Here is an 18821-nt window from a genome sequence, read left to right as displayed (position 1 = left end):
TGATTATTCAGGAATCTGATGGCAGAGGGGAAGAAGTTGTCCTTGCGCCACTGAGGGCTCATCTTCAGGCTCCTGGACCTTTTTCCCCAATGGTAGCAAAGTGAAGAGGGCATGGCCTGGGTGGTGGGGCTCCTGAGGGTAGAAGCTTTTTTTTTTAAAAAAGGCACCGCCTCATGTAGTGTCCTCCATGGAGTGAGGTCTGGTGCCTGTGATGTTGCAGGCTGAGTTAACAACCCTCTGGAATTTATTCTTGTCCTGAGTTGGCACCTCTATACCAGACAGCGATGCAACCAATTATAATGCTCTCCACGGTACACCCATAGAAGTTTACAAGAGTCTTCAATGACATATGGAATCTCCTCAGACAACTCACAAAGTATAGCCGGTGGCGAGCCTTCTTTGTAATTGCATCAACGTGGAGGCTCCAGGACAGATCCTCAGAGATGCTGACACACAGGAATTTGAAGTTCTTGACCGTCTCCACTACTGAGCCCTCGATGAGGACTGGGTTGTGCTCCCCTGACTTCCTCCTGAAGTCCACAATCATCTCCTTGGTTATGCTGATGTTGAGCACAAGGTTTTTGATGTTACACCATTCAACAACATGATCGATCTCCCTCCTGAATGCTTCTTCATTGCCATGTGATTCTCCCGACAACTGTGGGATCATCGACAATCTTGTAGATGGCATTGGAATTTTGCCTGGCCACACTGTTGTGGGTGTATAACGAGTAGAGCAGTGGGTTAAGCACGCATCCTTGGGATACGTCTGTGTCGATAATCAGTGAGGAGACGTTGTTTCCAATTTGTCCTGATTGTGGTCTCCTGATGAGAAAGTCAAGGATCTAGTCACAGAGTGTGGTACAGAGGCCTAGAGTTTGTAGCTTCTTGACCAGCATTGAGGGAATAATGGTGTTGAAGGCTGAGCTGTAGTCGAAGTGCAGCTGTATGTATGAATTGCTGTTTTCGAGATGATCCCAAGCTGCGTGGAGAGCCAGCGATATTACATCTGCTGTCAGGCAATGTTGCAGGTTGGGACCTTTTTGAAGACTGAAGAGGGGAGAAGACCTCCAGGACATAAAGCAGGGAAAGGGAGTGGATGAGATGATCATCACACTGAGTGAAAATTCATTACCGAACAGCTCAAATTCTCTCTGTATTGCAGAGTTGGTTTACATTTCTTATCTGTTTACGTTTCTTTCTTTGTTTACATGTACATTGTTCACTACCAATAAGTGGGAATTCTGCCTCGACCACAGGGAAAAGAATCTCAGGGTTGTATGTGATATCATGTATGTACTCTGACAATAAATTTAAAAACTGAATAAATCTGAAATTCGACAGAATTATATCAACAAGCCCATGAATTCTTCATTGGCCTCTCCTGAACCGGGTCTGCAGTTTTAATTTGAGTTTGAAGATTCAGCACGGTAACAGGCCCTTTGCTTGCAGTAAGCAAAGTGGTTAATAATCAAACAAGCATCTCAGGAACAAATACATAACCAACTTGAGTAACCAAATACGCAGGATTCAATTGAAAAAATATTCTTTATTGCACATGTTATATTTAAAGAGGTGAATTTCAGATTTTAAAAAATGTAGACAATTCTTTATAGATCAGAATTTAAATCTAGTTGATTAGACTCGTATATTGGCACCAATTCCAAGATTAAATTGATGATCTCTATTTTTTCTGCACAAGCCAAGCATTTCTCTCCCCAGTTGTCGAGAATCCTCTTCAGTTCAGCCACTCGTAGCTTGGACAGTTCAGCTTTATTGAAATTTAATTTTCTGTCTGAGGCAACAAAACAAAGTGGAATTTTAATGTAAAGATTTAACCACACTGAAATAAAAGGGAGACAAATGCCAAGACTGACATTCCACCTCATGCAGAACACCCAGTCCATCAACTCCAATAATCATGTTTCTGTTCCACTACTCAATGAAATACTAGTGTGAAAAGCAAAACCAAGATTTACCACAAAGTTCTGATATTGTCACAAAATTACCATGGCAGATTCTTAGAAATTAATCTTTCAATTAGGAACAAAATGTGAACAGTTAGTTATTACTTACATCTGGTTTACAGTTCATGAGGTTAACAAGTGCTCTGCACCCAACTCCTGGAGGAGTCAAGCTACCACCAGTTGTTGGGGTTCCAGGAACAGGAGTAGATGGGTCTTTATTGGAATAGTCAGAAATATCGCTTTGAGGATTTCAGGCAGGTGCCAGAGAAAGACTTTTGATCTCATTCTAGAAGGAGATGTGGGCTCCAAGGGAAGACAAAGGAGACTCATGGGATGTAGCAAAGGAAGTGGCCTATACAGAGATATTAGGAACAGAGTTTGGAGGAATGAGAGGTCAGTGAAACACAAGACACTTACAGGTCATAAGAGTAATGCTAAGAGGGTTTTCCTCTGGCATTAAGAATTAGAATTAAGGAGAAGGAAATGAAAAGAATTGACTCAGTGGAATTTCTTGTTTATTTTTATTGAATGACAACATTGTTTGATGGGTTTAATGCATCTTAGATTCTGAACTTTAAATGAATGGAAGGGGAGGTATGGAGGGTGGGATGGGAAGGGGGGGGGGAGAAAACGACACTGTATTTGAAACCACATCTTGATCAATGTGGTTTATAGTGTGAAAAATAAAAAATTTAAAAAAAAATTAGAATTAGGGGGAAAATATAGTCTCAGATCAAGAGGTTTGACATTTAAAACTGAAGCTATTTAGAGCTGAGCTCCCTTCTCAAACTACTGCTGTCTTTGTGGTGAAGTTGAAGAATTTAGACCCAGCCATAGAGGAACACCTCAAAGTCTGTATGGTGTACATCTTTTGGATGAGCAAGTAGCTCTGTGTCCTCAGGCAATACCAACACATTAACACCAAATTTAGAAGGGAAGTCTGGGCATCAGTTGCAGCCAGCTCCTTTATGCTGAGGTAGTGCAAGAGGGCACTTTCAAAGTTTTTGCTCGATTCCCTGAACCAACCGAAGGGACCTCAATTCAATACCTCAGCTGAGTCCAAAGAATCATTTGGCAGTGGACTGAATCGTCAGCCTGCTGGGATGAGATGGCTGAAGGGAGGATTTCTGCCTGGAAACAGTGTCTGGATCCAATACAGATTATTTGTGAAACTTTCAAGGTAATTTTCTTTACTTGGAAATTTTGTTCAGGCCACGACTTGCAATTTAGTTGTAGTCCCAAGTATGAGGCCACTTAACACAGAAAAGTACAGCACATACACAGGCCCTTCAGCCCATGGAATCTGTGCTGTGCTGACCAGAAACAAATCCTGAGTTGATGAGCTCTATCCATATGTTCACGTGGCTGTGTAAATGCGATTTGATCCACATCCACCTTGGCAGCACCTTCCAACACCTGCCACTGTGCAACTAGCTTCAAAACACTAAAGTCTGCAGACATCATAGTTGAAGTAAAAGCACAAAGCTGGAGAAACTCAGCAGGTCACACACCATACTTTATAGAGCAAAGATAAAGATACAGAACCAATATGAGCCCTTAATCAGATTTCAGATTTATTGTCAGAGTAAATACATGACAACACATACAAGCCTAAGATTCTTTTTCCTGTGGGTGGGGCACAATTACCACTTATTGGTCAAGCATTAAAAAACTGTACACAGTGTATACATGTAAACAAAAAGAAAAGTAAAGAAACTGTGCAATACAGAGAGGAGGGAAAAAAAATGCACAAGACTCCATAAATGAATCCCTGATTAGTCTGGTGGAGGGGGAGCAGCTGTTTCTGAACCTGGTGGTACAAGTTTTGTGGCACTCTTTCCTGATGGCAGCAGCGAGGGCAGAGCGTGTACTGGGTGATGTGGGTCTTTGATGATTGCTGCTGCTCTCTGATGGCAGCGTTCCCTGTAGATGTTCTCAATGGTGGGGACAGTTTTGCCTGTGATGTCCTGGCCTGTATCCACTACCTTTGGAGGGCTTTCTGCTTGGGGTGTTGGTGCCCCCATACCAGGCTGATCAGCACACTTTCCACCACACCTCTGTAGTAATTTGCCAGAGTTTCTGATGTCATACTAAATCTCTGCAAACTCCTAAGGAAGTAGAGATACTGACATCTTTCTTCACAACGCCATTATTGTGTTGGCTCTAGGAAAAATCTTGTGAGCTGGTGAATCCCAAGAACTTAAATTTGCTCACCTCTGATCCCCCAATGATCTCTGGATTGTAAACCTCTGGTATTTCCTTCCTGAAACCAACAATCAGCTCCTTGCTTTTGGTGACAATGAGTGCGAGGTTGTCGTTTTCAATCTTCCCATTCACACGCCTGCCCACATTTTGCTCAAACCTTGACGAAGGACTCAAGCGTGAAACATTGGTTTTGTATCTTTACTGCAGAAAGTACACTGTTTGACCTGCAGAGTTTCTCCAGCATTGTGTTTTTACTTCAATCAAGTCTGAAGACTTTTGTGTTTTACTTCTTTATACTTTCCCCACTTACCTTAAATGTATGCCTTCTAGAATTTTACATTTTTACCCTGGGAAAGAAAGAGTCAGACAATCAGACAAGATGCCTCTCACATTTTTATGAACTTCTATTAGGTTTCTCCTCAGCATTTGATGCCCTTCTAGGTAAAACAATCCAAGTTTCTCCAAACATACATTGAATATCTCGAATATCAGTAAGTTTATTGTCATCTGATTGTATAAGTATAACCTGATGAAACAGTGTTCTCTGATCCTCGGTGCAAAACACACAGACACACACCCAGACAATCAATACATGCGCAGGACAAGTATTTTATCTACATAAATAAATATTGGTTTTTTTACATATGAGAGTCTCAGATGGTCAGTGTGAGCAATTCCCTTGGTCGTTCAGCGTTCTTACTACCCGTGGGAAGAAGCTGTTCCTGGTGGTGCTGGCTCTGATCCTCCTGTATCTCTTCCCCAATAGGAGCAACTAAAAGATGCTGTGCAGGGTGATATTATACACCATCTTCAGACAATGATCTTGATAGATCACATCAATGATCCTCTCTGCCATTCTTATGGTCCTGTGAACTAACCTCTGATCCATTTCTCTGCAGCAACTGTACCACACTGTGATGTAGCTGGCCAGAATGCTCTCAATAGAGCTCCTGTAGAAGGTTGACATCATGGTGCCAAGTAGCCTTGCCCACTTCAGTCTTCTCAGGAGGTGCAGTCACTGTTGTGCCTTCCTGACAAGAACTTGGTGCTCTCCACTCTCTCTACTACTGAATTGTTGATGTACAGTGGAGAGAGGTCATTCCTGGTCCTCCTGAGGTCCACGATCATCTCCTTTGTCTCGTCTTTGGTGAGACCACACTTGGAGTGTTGTGTTCAGTTCTGGTCACCTCTTTATAGGAAGGACGTGGAAGCTACGGAGAGGGTTCAGAGGAGATTTATCAGGATGTTGCCTGGATTGGGAAACAAGTCTTATGAGGCAAGGTGAGCAGAGCTGGGACACATCTCTTTGGAGCGAAGAAGGATGAGTAGAGACTTGATAGAGGTTGACAACATTATGAGAGGCAAAGATAGGGTGGAAGGCCAACACCTCTTTCTTAGGGCAGGATCAGCAAACACCAGAGGACGTGTGTACAAAGTTAAGGGAGGGAAGTTTAGGGGAAAGATCAGGGGTGTCGTTTTTTAATAAAAACAGAGTTGTGGGGGCCTGGACTGCATTGCCGGGGATGGTGGTGGAGGCTGAAACATTAGGGTTATGTAAGAGACTCTTAGACACATGGATGAAATAGGGTTATGGGATACAGAGGGTTTAGTACTTTTTTAAGGAAAAGATATATGGGTCAGCACAACATCGAAGGCTGAAAGGCCACCACTGTGATGTACTGTTCCATGTCCACATTGAGACACAGGTTGTTACTGTCCCACCATTTCACGAGATTTTCCACCTCTTCTTTGCAGTGTGACACATCATTGTTGCTGATGTGGTCAACTAATATTGTGTCATCTACAAACTTGATGACACTTTTTGAGCTGGATCTGGCGATGCAGTCGTGGGTCATTAGCATGAATAGAAGTGGGCTGAGCACACAGCCCTGATAATGGCCAGTGCTCACCATGACGATGCTCAACATTCTGCTACTGACCTGGACAGGCTGTGTCTTTCCGTTAGGAAGTCCAGGATCTAGTTAGAGAGAGGTGTGTTGAGTCCCAGTGAGGACAACTTCTCCACTAACCTCTTGGGAATAAATGTCAAGCTGAAGTCAATGACTAGCAGCCCAGCGTACAAGGCATCGTTCTCCAGGTGGGCCTGGACGGAATGAAGCAACAAGGCTATAGCATCATCTGTGGAAAGGTTTATTCTCTAAGCAAATTGAAATGGATTCAGTGTCTCTGGGTTCCATCACCAGATGCTCAAAGCATTTCATAATGGTTGAGGTCAGTGCCACACACAAAAAAAACTCACTCCTCACTTTTGATGTTATTGGCTGACACTGTCTACTGAGGTGGTTCACAGCTACTCCACTCAATGCAGAATGTACAAATATTTTAATCTCAAGGTCAAACAAGCCTTTGAACCTACTGCAATTCCAGACATGCAAAGAATTATGAAGCAGAAAAATATCATTTTGCAGAAGCATGCAATTCAAGAAATAAACCCAACGTTCCAAGCCAGGCAGAGAGGAGACAATGAAGATATTCGTACCGTATTTCAGCTCACATATTTGTGCATCCCTCATTCTCAGCTTCTCACATATCTTTGGTACGGGCACATGTGCACTCATTGGACGAGCTACTTCGTTGACAATTTTAGTTGCTGCGTCACTCGTCGCTCCAATATAGTAGCACTGTTCCAAAAGCAGAATCCACACATTAATGCCATCACAGCTATATTTCGCCAAGTATAAAACATTTAGGAAATTATATCTGCCGCTTACAAAATTACTGTGGGCTTCCATCAATGAAGTCGGTAAACAGTTGATTTACACCATCTGAATTTATTGCAGCAAAATCTACAACAAACCATAGAACTTATGCAAAACTAAATGCCATTTGGCCCATTCCATAGAACATTACAGCACAGAAAATAGGCCCTTCTAGTCTGTGACGAATTATTATTCTGCCTTGTCCCACTGGAATGTGCACCCATTCTACATTCCTCTATACATTTCCCATCCTCGTACCTGTCCAAATTTTTTATTCACCACTTCAGCTGCAGCTCATTCCACACTCAAGCTGGTCAAAAAAGTGCTAGCAAATTGAATTCCACCTTCTAGCCTTTGGTCCATGGTTTTGCCAGTCAAGGCTCTTAGAGACCGGTTTAAGAATACTTAAATACAAGCAAGTTTCTGCCTCTATCAAATACAAGGGCAAGAAAAACAGGGAAAGGGTAGAGCCCATTAGGGAGCAGGCACATGTCTGTGTGGAGCTAGAGGCATGGTGGTGTTCCTCTTACACGAATACGGGACATCAGAATTCACTCAGAAAACTGACTGTGGTTGGAGAAGTTACTGAAGGAGAAGGTGAAAGTCCACAGCAAGTCTCAATAAAGAGGTACAATCCCTTAATGGGCTTGAAGGTGCCTATCCCAGGCTGGATAGAAGAGATTGCTGGGGTTTTAAATCCTCAGTTACCACAACTAAGCTTCCTGTTGACAAGAAGATGAGAAATGTGGTCAGGAGGGAGCTGTGAGCCCAATGTCAGGAATGGGGAAATTAAAGAAGAAACTGCCAAGTGACAGGATTAATGATCTCTGAGAACAAGGGTCTAATCAATTTCATAGAATATTTTGAAGAGGTGACAGTAAATTATTGAGGATGGACAGGAAGGTCAGGTTTCCATGCCCCAGTAAAGCCTTTGGCAAGGTCCCACATGGTTGAAATTAGTCTAAAGGCCAGGTTCTGTGGAGTTTGGGACAAAATGGCAAACTGGATCCAAAGCTGGTTCATTGAGGGAGAGGAAGGTAATGGAGGGTTATTTTGTGATTGGACATCTGTGACTAGTAGTGTTCTTCAGGGATCTGTGCTGGGAGTAAAAACATGATGCTGGAGAAACTCAGCTGGTCAAACAGTCTACTTTATAGAACAAAGATAAAGATACATTTAACCTGCTGAGTTTCCCCAAAATAGTGTTTCTACTTCAACCACAGAGCCTGGAGACATTCAAGTTTTACTCTGATCTGCGCTGGGACCCATTTGGAATACAAGAGAATTATCTGGATGCGGACAGAGGAGGCATGATCAGCAAGTATGGGCGTAGTGGTTAGCGCAACATCTTTACAGCACCAATGATCAGGACTTGGGTTCGAATCCCCGCACTGTCTAAGGAGTTTGCATGTTCTCCCCATGTCTGTGTGGGTTTTCTCTGGTGGCTCCGGTTTCCTCCCACCCTTCAAAAAAATGTACTGGGGGTGTAGGTGAATGGAGTGTAAATTGGGCAGCAGACTCGTGGGGCTGAAATCGCCCGTTACCATGCTGAATGTCTAAATTTTTTTGGAAAAATTAAGTTTAAGAAGATTCGAAGATTAGCAGAGTTGTGAATAGTGTAAAGGATTGACTGGTACTGGTGCGCGGGTAAAAAGGCAAATTGAGTTCAATCCAGAAAAATGTGAAGTGATGTGGAAGTCAGGACATTTATCACGAAGGGGTCTGAGAGAGCATGGAGAGACAGAGGGACCTTGGAGTACAAGACGTGAGGTCCTTGACAACAGGACCAGAAAATATGATAGGAAGGCATAATAGGATACCATTGTTCATTAGTTAGGGGATTGAATACAAAAACAGGGAGGTTACCTTCCAACTTTATACAACTTTGCTTAGGCCTCAAATGGAGCACTGTGTGCAGTTCTGGGCAACACTCTTGAGGAAGTGTGCTATAGTATTGATGATGGGAAGAGGAGATTCCCTGGGACAGAGCATTTCAGCGATGAGAGACTGGATAAGGAGTCTGTTCTCTATGGAGGAGAAGAAACATGGTAGAAGTGTATAAAATTATTAAGGTGTGGCGGCTCACCACAAGGCAGGCGAACCGGCCCCGCTTGTAAGCCATGGGGCAGGGCAGCAGGCCAAAATGGAGCCGTTGGGGGGGGGTTTCCCCTTTCTTCCAGCACAGGGTTCAGAAACGTGCACTGGGGGACCATGTGACGCCCGGCTGGCTCTCAGCCAGGTCCAGGCTGGTTCTCAGCCAGGTCCAGGCTGGTTCTCAGCCAGGTCCAGGCTGGTTCTCAGCCAGGTCCAGGCTGGTTCTCAGCCAGGTCCAGGCTGGTTCTCAGCCAGGTCCAGGCTGGTTCTCAGCCAGGTCCAGGCTGGTTCTCAGCCAGGTCCAGGCTGGTTCTCAGCCAGGTCCAGGCTGGTTCTCAGCCAGGTCCAGGCTGGTTCTCAGCCAGGTCCAGGCTGGTTCTCAGCCAGGTCCAGGCTGGTTCTCAGCCAGGTCCAGGCTGGTTCTCAGCCAGGTCCAGGCTGGTTCTCAGCCAGGTCCAGGCTGGTTCTCAGCCAGGTCCAGGCTGGTTCTCAGCCAGGTCCAGGCTGGTTCTCAGCCAGGTCCAGGCTGGTTCTCAGCCAGGTCCAGGCTGGTTCTCAGCCAGGTCCAGGCTGGGAGTATAAGTGCAGCCCAGCAGCCTGCAATAAACGAGTCTGCTCACTGAGCTCAACCCGTCTGGTTGTGTGTGTTATTGCAGGAGCAATGTAGCCGCCGCTACAAAGGTATCGATAGGGTAGATCAGCCATTCTCAAAGGAGGGTCACACAGCCTCCCTGTGGGCCACAGCACATTTAAGGAGGGCATAATATTTTTAAAAATTTTATGCAGTAGGTAGAAGTAGGGAAGGCGGCCCATAAACTTTGAGCAGAGCTCTAAGGGAGCCAGGGCCAAAGAAAGGTTGAGAAGGTCTGGGGTAGACCACAGGTAACCTTTCCCAATATCAGAGGCAGACAAAATTAGAGAACAGATTGAGGATAGAAGGGAAAAGTTTCAGAAGGGAGCTGAGGCGGCATTGACAGAGTGGTGTTAGCAGAGATACTGACTGCATTCAAATTACCCAGGCAGAGAAGAGTAGGGATCAAGCGCTGGCTGAGAGATTAGCACCAATGGGTCAGCATGGATGTGGTGGGCTGAATGGCCTTTCCCCATGCTGTTTCTCTGCTACTTATCTACAGGCATGCCCAGTAACTATTTTTAACTAACAGAAGTAGTAGCATAGAGTGAAAATACGTCAGTAGGTAGAAATGACATGAAGTAATTATGGAGCATTTCTGACTGGACAGATATATCAAGTTTACACAAATGACAGCCATGACCTTACCTAATGATAGAGCAGGACTGGCCAACTCCTGTTTCTACACATTCCGACTGCAGCTGTGACAGTGCTATTGCAGGCTTACAGGAGGCTACAGCAACCGTATAGCTCTTATGTAGGGCAGCATAGTGAGCACAATTCCTTTACAGTTCCAGTGATCGGGACCGGAGTTTGAATCCCATGCTGTGAGATATGTGTGTGTGTGTGAATCCCATGCTGTGAGGTGTGTGTGTGAATATCCCATGCTGTGAGGTGTGTGTGTGTGTGTGTGTGTGTGTGTGTGTGTGTGTGTGTGTGTGTGTGTGTGTGTGTGTATGTGTGTGTGTGTGTGTGTGAATATCCCATGCTGTGAGGTGTGTGTGTGTGTGTGGGCTTTCCCCAGGAGTTACACTTTCCTCCTACTGTCCAAAACATACCGGGGGGGGGGGGGGGTTGTGGTGTACTGATCCAATACTTTTATTCCATTTCTTCATTCAGCACTTCAAATTTGTAGCCAGTAACAGGCATTCCCATAAAAGCCTTCTTCCGAGTACAATTAGGAGTTTATTATCATATACACATCTACCACATACAGACGCTTTAAAAACCTTACTTACTGGTAAATGCATTCAAGGCTTTCTTTTTTTAATTCTAATACACCTAGCTTGCATTTTCTTCCCCCCACCCAGTTCCATTAATAGCCTTGTGGAAATGTGAAACTCACTTCTCACACTCACCAGCCGATTTTCTTTCCCTTTGGTGTGTTCACACATGAGCATCAGTTCCTTTGCTACAAATTCTGGCACCAGTTCCACATCCTGCGCTTTCAAATACTTGTAAAATTTTTCCAGAAATCCAATGCACACTGAGAAAAGTTGAGGGGAAACACATTAAGATAAATACCAGCGTGAAAACAAATGACTATGGATAGATATTATAGCAAGTTGGCTTCAGCACTCATTGCAGAATATATACATTTCAAAACATTAAATCCAACAGCTCATTTTCACATTGCGTGGTCTATTAAAAGATCCAAAACTCCTCCACCAGATGTCAACTTAAACTGATTATAGAAAACTTTCATGGAGGATTCTAACCTGTCTATAGTCACATTTCTTAACTAGATTTATTTTGGATCTGATTTCAGAGCCAAATCATTTATTACTATTAAAGGTAAAATATCTAATTCAAGAGTTTGTAACATTTGGGAAGAGAGTGCATAAGCAAACAACTTTTTAAAGATCCAATTTCACCATATAGTTTGGCCTTCATCCTGGGATCAACACCTGAAGCATCAGACACCAATTCTGGAGAATTATTTTGTTCACAGCCATAAAAATAACTAAATGAAGGAGATAATATGTTCATGAGGTTTTAATTTTTTTTTAATCTTGTGAATTTGAAAAGATAATCTGATTTTGATTCAATCTTTGAATGTTAAGAAAACAATGGATAGACTACAGATGAACATATGTTTAGTAACTCCTCTTGCTGATTTCTGCTAATTAGAAAATTTAGTGTCCAAATCCAAGTTCGATTCAATTACTTTGAGCTGTTTGGTACCTCTATCAATTACTTTTGAGACTCGCGACGAACAATACCATGAACAGGGCTCCATCAATTCCAATTTTCTACAGGAATTTCATGGACTCCAGTCAGGGAAGGTCTTAGTTTTCTGAATCCACATCATTTCTTCTCAGTTGCTTTGTAGCCAATCCTGAAGTTAATAGCTCCCGACCAGCCCACTGTTGGACAAAAGTACATTTCCATTTGTACCCTGGAGACTTCCCAATCAACCCATTTTGGTTGGGAGTTTTTATGTTCAGTTTATGCTTGCGGAGCTTTTTATTCTTTAAAAATATTAAATACAATGCTTTAAATCAGATAACAGCGTGTCTCTTACAAAGCTGCCTTGAAAATATTGCTGTCATTGCCACTAGTGGGCTGTGGGATGTTAGGCCAAAACCCAGTTGGGTCTTAGACTGGAAAAGGGTGAGAACCACTGCCTTAAACGAATTATTCACTAAATCTACAGTTCCTTTGCTTGCTTTATTTTTGTCACATTGGCATGAATTTGCAATCTGCCTGGATTTTCCCAATGGCTTTTAACTGTTTTATGAAAGTTGGAATCTTTAAAAAAATCTGCTCTCGACACTGTGGTGCAAGGAAAATATTACCTACTTCTGGTAATTTATTGTCTTTAACTCATTTAAATAATTTAATCACATATATCCAAACCAAGGGTAATGAAAATGTTTCTGAAAAATGTCATATTTTCAGATTAAGGAAAATAGCAGTTAATAGACTGAAAGGAAGGAGGTGGTGAGAAAGTAAAGGGAAGTAAACAGATTCATAAGATCTTGGAGTAAAACACAAAAGTCTGCAGATGCAGTGATTGAAGTAGAAACACGATGCTGGAGAAATTCAGCAGGTCAAACAGCAAAGATAAATGTTTCGGGCTTGAGCCCTTCGTCGAGGTATGGAAAAATGTCAGCAGGTGCTAGGGGGTGGGGGGACAGAAGGGCGGGGGAGGGAGGAGAACAAACGCACAAGCAGGAGGTAAATGTGGATAAGGGAGGGAATAAGAGAAAACAGGGAGAGGAGGGATGCCTCTGTGGATGGAGAGAGAATGGGGACAGCTCGGGGAAAGGTGACAGAGGGAGAACAGGGAGTGGGCTAGCAAAAACCAGAGAAGTCGATGTTAATGCCATCCCGTTAGAGAGTGTCCTGAGGGAAAACATGGTGTTGTTCCTCCAGTTTATGGGTGCCCTTGGATTGGCTGTGCAAGCAAGATAACCATTTGGTTGGAATGTAGATTACAAAATAACTTGAACAAATGGAAATGTGATCTAACAGAGGCTGGCTGCTTTTTGTAGCAGAGGTAATGGCAGATCAAAATACTGGAGATTTAGAGCAGACAGAAAAGAGGATTTATTTTCATTTTGCGGCTGTGGGATTAATTTTTGAGGTGAATGGCTCAGTCAGAAACCAGGCCAACATTGAAGATTAGGTTGGAGGGGTACACAGAGTGGAAAATAGGTTGAAGATGTCTGCCAGCACAGATAAATAGTAACAAGCAGCGCCAAACCAATTGGATGTCACTGTCTTGTGATTTTTGCTTTGCTGGTCAAAAATCAGTAGAGATACATTAGTCAATGAAATCTTTCTTCAACAAATGTGACAAGATTTTGCCATTGTAGTTACCATACAATGTCACTTCCAAATATCCAATGAAAAGTTTAAAAAGTGCCTTTTAGAAATCAGCAGGTTCTTAATTTGCTGTTAATTATATTGGACCACTGTTGTCGAATGTCAGTCTAGATTTGAATCCTCAGTAAAAAGCAATGTTTTCAGCCCAAGAGTGATAAAAGATGAATGCCAGTTTAAAATGGGAACAGACCCGCACAAGATGAGCCACTTGTCACAGTGTGAAATGTCGAATGAGAAAATGATCAGATGTGGTCAAGTTGAAGTTCAGTAAGTTTTCTCAGACGTGCGCAGATTTTGAAAACACTGCACATTCCCAATGACATCATTGCGTTATGACATCACTCGGAACCTCCCGAGCCGGTTCGATGACACCTCCAGTGAGCCGCTACAACTCCAGTTTAAAAGAAGGACATTCGAGCTTGCAATGTCCCGAAAGAATCAGAAGAATTTCAGTTACATGAAGAGGAAAATTGCAGACAGGGTTCATGCTTTAGAGCAGCCATTCTTTTCAGGGCCCTACACCTCCTCCCCACCCCACCCCAGGGTCACATTTAAATAAAAACCTTTTATTAAATATATTTTTATGTAGTCAGTAGAAGTACAGAAGGAGTCAAAAATATGTCTGCTTCACAAGGAAGGGGGCCCATAAACTTTGAGCAGACTTAAGGAGGCCAAAGCCAAAAAAAAGGGGTTGTAAATGGCTGCTCTACATTAGGACAGAGCAGCAACACAAGGAGCTTGCATTAGACATATTGCTTTCAAAACCGCAGCAAGAGCATGGTTTTAACCTCCACTCTATTTTCCTCAACCATCCTCATACACCTCAATTCTCTTCATATCCGGAAATGTATCAGCTTTGAATGAACAATCTGAATCTCCTCCATAGAGTACTTCAAAGCCTCCCCACCATCTCCCCATAAACATTTCTCATCTCAGTCCAATGAGGTCAGCGAGGTGGAGGTCAAGTCTCACAAATTTGATTGAGTATTTTGAAGAGATGGCAGTGGATGTTGTGTAATATGGACCTCTGGGAACCCATTCCAGTTACCTACCTCTAAAATAAATTCCCCACACATCTCTTCGAATCTTCCTTTGCTTCACCATGACATACGTCCCGTAATATCTGACATTCTCACCCTGGGTTAAAAAAGAATCTGACTTGTGCCCCCTGTCATTGCCTATTTTATAAATTCACATCAGGTCCCCCTCCCCTCAGCCTCTGATACTCCAGAGAAGACAACCCAAATTTGTCCAGCCTTTCCTTGTAGTTCATACCCTTCATTCCAAGCAGCACTTCAGTACCTTTTCCAAAGGCTCCACATCCTTGCTGTAATGGGACAACTAAAAATGCCCACAATATTCATGCCCTCACCAATATCTAGTATAGCTACAACACGACTTCCTCACTCTTGTGGTCAATGTCCCAACTGATGAAAGTAAGCAACAATTTGCTTTCTTTGCCATCTTCACAAATAGCCACTCTATAGCTGAGGCCCTGGCAGTAATCTCTTCAACCTGAAGACAACTCAGTTTACCACAACTCTTTTTGTCTTTCAAGTAATTCTTAATCAATCCCAGTGTGCAACCCACAATTCCATGCCCTCCGACCAAAACAACCAATCTCGTGTGGGACAATATTGAAAGCCTTCTGAAATTCTGCACTTATCGTATCCACTGGGTCATTTTTCTAGTCACATCCTTCTAACAATGTTCAAGCATGATTTTCCTTATTTACACTCGACTTTTCAGTCTGCATGTTAAATAGATTCATGATAGATTCCAGCATTTTCCCTACTGCTGATCTTACTATAACATTTTTCACATTTGCTACCCTCCAATCTGTAGGTAACATTCTCAAATCTGCAGAATTGTGCAAGATAACCAATCTAGACATGGTCTTCTTTAAACCTTTGGAATGCGAAGCTCAAGACCATTCTATACATCCCAGTGCACAAGATCCCCAGGCTCTCTATTCAAAACAAAGGAAACATTCAGGTCACCAGCATGCACACGCATTACTTTGTCAAGCACTAAGAGTAAAGCAGGTTATACCAAATGATAAAAACACATCTGTGCACTGATGCAAAGTAACCAAGTTCACCATGTTTCGTTTACTACAACTGACCTCACAAATTTATCTTTCAATATTAAGCTACTTTCTGAGCAACAGCTTCCATGGTTAAAAAGCAAACTTGAACTTGACCAGTACATGAAGAAATGCTGAACAGAGACAACGATTCAGGACTGCAGAACAGTGTCACAAAGATTTGGACTCAGGAGAAAATACTTGCAGGCAATCTGGTCTAAGGCCACATGATTAAGACTGCAAACAAGTGCAGATCGAATGTGGAATCACAGCTTTTAAAGCAATAGCCTATATTTTGGTTTGATAACACTCAAGACTTCGTGTACACACTCACCATGTACAAAAACAAGTTATAAGGCATCACTTGCTGCATGCCAGCCAGTCTTCGTGAATTTTGCTGCTTGTGTGGGAAACATGCTTAAAATCAAACAAGTTTAGAACAGTTATTTGCATTTTAGTTTTATGCCTAGTCTGGTACAGTGGATTTAATTTGTCACTTCAAGTCATTTCTCGAGACATGTTACAACTTATTTTACAGCCAGTGAACCTTCTTCAGACTCAGCCCCACACATTAACTCGACGACTAGTTGATTCCAACTGATCTCTAACTTGGTGAAATTGGTCATTTGACTATACATTGTTTAAAATGTAACAGCAATGTAATATTTTTATAACGATTGAAAACATGCAATCTGAAACATCCGCTCACCAATTCCCGACGCCAGATTTAACACTGTGCCTTAGCAGCAACACTTCTCAACCACAAAACAAGCTTTGGCTGTTTATTTCAACACCAGCCCCACTCCTGGCTCAGTTTTACAATAATTGCAACAATTAGGAGAATGGGGAAGGGAAGAATAATTAATCTGGTATTTTTATTTGGAGTGTTACAAACCAAATTAACTGAACATATCCCTTTAGAACACGATTTTTCAAAATTTACTTTGTTCTGTGGTGTTGGTAATTCACTGCAAATCCCATATGTACTAAAGCTTTATTGGTGAATATGGTTTGGTGAAGGAAAAGGATTGGTGTATCAACCACTGAAAATAGACCATTCAAGTGTTTCAAGGGCACCACTGTCTCAGTACTAAAGTTTCTAGATTTTGCCTTTACGTCTCAGGAAACCAGTGAAACATGAACGTCTAAAGACAGTGTGATTGGAGTAAAAACACGCAGAAATCCTGGATGAACTCAGCAGGCCGCAGAGCATTCACAGGAGGTAAAGATATATTACTGAGGTTTCAGGTTTGAGCCCTTCCTCAAAGTATAAGAAAGGCACCAGAAATAAAGACTGAAGAATGGAGGTCTGGGTCCAGACCCACAAAGCGTGTTAATTGAATACAATAAGAGGGGTGAGAAATTATTTTGGCCCTCTGAAAGGTGACAAAGGGAAAAGTGAAGAGAGAGCGAGCGAGATCAGGGCAGTCAGTCAGAGAGCAAGCAATCTCGAATGTGGAAGAACACAAGGACCGGAGATGTCATGACCTTGAGCAAAGGGATGGGGGGACTCAGCCAGTCCGGGGAAAGGGGGACTCAGCCAGTCCGGGGAAAGGGGGACTCAGCCAGTCCGGGGAAAGGGGGACTCAGCCAGTCCGGGGAAAGGGGGACTCAGCCAGTCCGGGGAAAGGGGGACTCAGCCAGTCCGGGGAAAGGGGGACTCAGCCAGTCCGGGGAAAGGGGGACTCAGCCAGTCCGGGGAAAGGGGGACTCAGCCAGTCCGGGGAAAGGGGGACTCAGCCAGTCCGGGGAAAGGGGGACTCAGCCAGTCCGGGGAAAGGGGGACTCAGCCAGTCCGGGGAAAGGGGGACTCAGCCAGTCCGGGGAAAGGGGGACTCAGCCAGTCCGGGGAAAGGGGGACTCAGCCAGTCCGGGGAAAGGGGGACTCAGCCAGTCCGGGGAAAGGGGGACTCAGCCAGTCCGGGGAAAGGGGGACTCAGCCAGTCCGGGGAAAGGGGGACTCAGCCAGTCCGGGGAAAGGGGGACTCAGCCAGTCCGGGGAAAGGGGGACTCAGCCAGTCCGGGGAAAGGGGGACTCAGCCAGTCCGGGGAAAGGGGGACTCAGCCAGTCCGGGGAAAGGGGGACTCAGCCAGTCCGGGGAAAGGGGGACTCAGCCAGTCCGGGGAAAGGGGGACTCAGCCAGTCCGGGGAAAGGGGGACTCAGCCAGTCCGGGGAAAGGGGGGGGGGGGAAGAAGACTCAGCCAGTCAGGGGAAAGAGGGGGGAACTCAGCCAGTCAGGGGAAAGGAGGGGGGGGGAGAGACTCAGCCAGTCAGGGGAAAGGGGGGGAAACTCAGCCAGTCAGGGGAAAGGGGGGGGGAACTCAGCCAGTCAGGGGAAAGGGATGGGGGGGGAACTCAGCCAGTCAGGGGAAAGGGAGGGGGGGGGAACTCAGCCAGTCAGGGGAAAGGGAGGGGGGGGGAACTCAGCCAGTCAGGGGAAAGGGGGGGAACTCAGCCAGTCAGGGGAAAGGGGGGGGGGGGAACTAAGCCAGTCAGGGGAAAGGGGGGGGGGAAACTCAGCCAGTCAGGGGAAATGCTCATGGCGACTCGTTGTTTGAAAGCAGACAAAAGCTGAAGCTCGTTGTTTATTATTACGTGATAATAAAATGAAGCTTGATTAAAACCGGAAAGTGGTTCCGTGGTTGAAGTGGAGAAACTCCCCCCCGTCCCCCCGCCCTCTCCCCACCTTCCCCCCCTCCCTAGAGAACAAACCCCTAACTAGAGAGACAGAACCCGCGCTTTTCCTTCATCAGGGTGTGAGCAATGGGACCCCTGCCCGCACCTTCACGGTTCTCCCTGGGTGAAGGAAGCCCCCCCCGGTTGCGCGGTGTGTTAAAGCGAGCCTGCAGGTGGGCAGCATCCCTGCCTCATCTCCCAGCGGTGAGGGGGGGGTTGGGGAGGGGAGGGGAGGGGAGGCCCCGCGCCCGCCGCTCACCTTCGCACGGTGCCTGGACGCCGCCCGAGCTCAGGAGCAGGGGGAACCCCGCCAACAGCACGGACCAGGGCAGCGCAGCCATGACCGCCGCCTGTTAACTTGCCACGCAACACCACCCTCCCGGCCAGCGCTCCAATCACAATCCGCCCTCTCGGCCAGCGCTCCAATCACAATCCCCCCCTCCCGGCCAGCGCTCCAATCACAATCCCCCCCTCCCGGCCTGCGCTCCAATCACAATCCCCCCCTCCCGGCCAGCGCTCCAAACACAATCCGCCCTCTCGGCCAGCGCTCCAATCACAATCCCCCCCTCCCGGCCAGCGCTCCAATCACAATCCGCCCTCTCGGCCAGC

At 44.9% G+C, this 18821-nt stretch overlaps 1 protein-coding gene across 2 annotated transcripts in view; it reads right to left on the bottom strand.

The window, feature by feature from the left end:
- Window positions 1-18592, bottom strand: part of cdnf (cerebral dopamine neurotrophic factor) — a 49850-nt gene extending 31258 nt beyond the window's left edge. Inside the window, exons 1-4 of one of the 2 annotated variants that reach the window (XM_069909887.1) lie at window positions 18472-18592; window positions 10976-11103; window positions 6673-6814; window positions 1530-1795 (exon numbers count right to left, since the gene is read on the bottom strand). In XM_069909887.1, coding sequence (XP_069765988.1) covers window positions 1611-1795; window positions 6673-6814; window positions 10976-11103; window positions 18472-18553 — 537 coding nt within the window. In that variant the 5' untranslated portion in view covers window positions 18554-18592 and the 3' untranslated portion in view covers window positions 1530-1610. Of the gene's footprint in view, window positions 1-1529; window positions 1796-6672; window positions 6815-10975; window positions 11104-18471 lie in introns of those variants that run through there. The other variant, XM_069909886.1, reaches the window with a different exon arrangement.
- Window positions 18593-18821: the final 229 nt, after the last annotated feature.

Source organism: Narcine bancroftii, chromosome 13 (genome assembly GCF_036971445.1).
Source record: "Narcine bancroftii isolate sNarBan1 chromosome 13, sNarBan1.hap1, whole genome shotgun sequence".
NCBI lineage: Eukaryota > Metazoa > Chordata > Chondrichthyes > Torpediniformes > Narcinidae > Narcine > Narcine bancroftii.
This window is presented reverse-complemented; position numbering and strand designations above follow the sequence as displayed.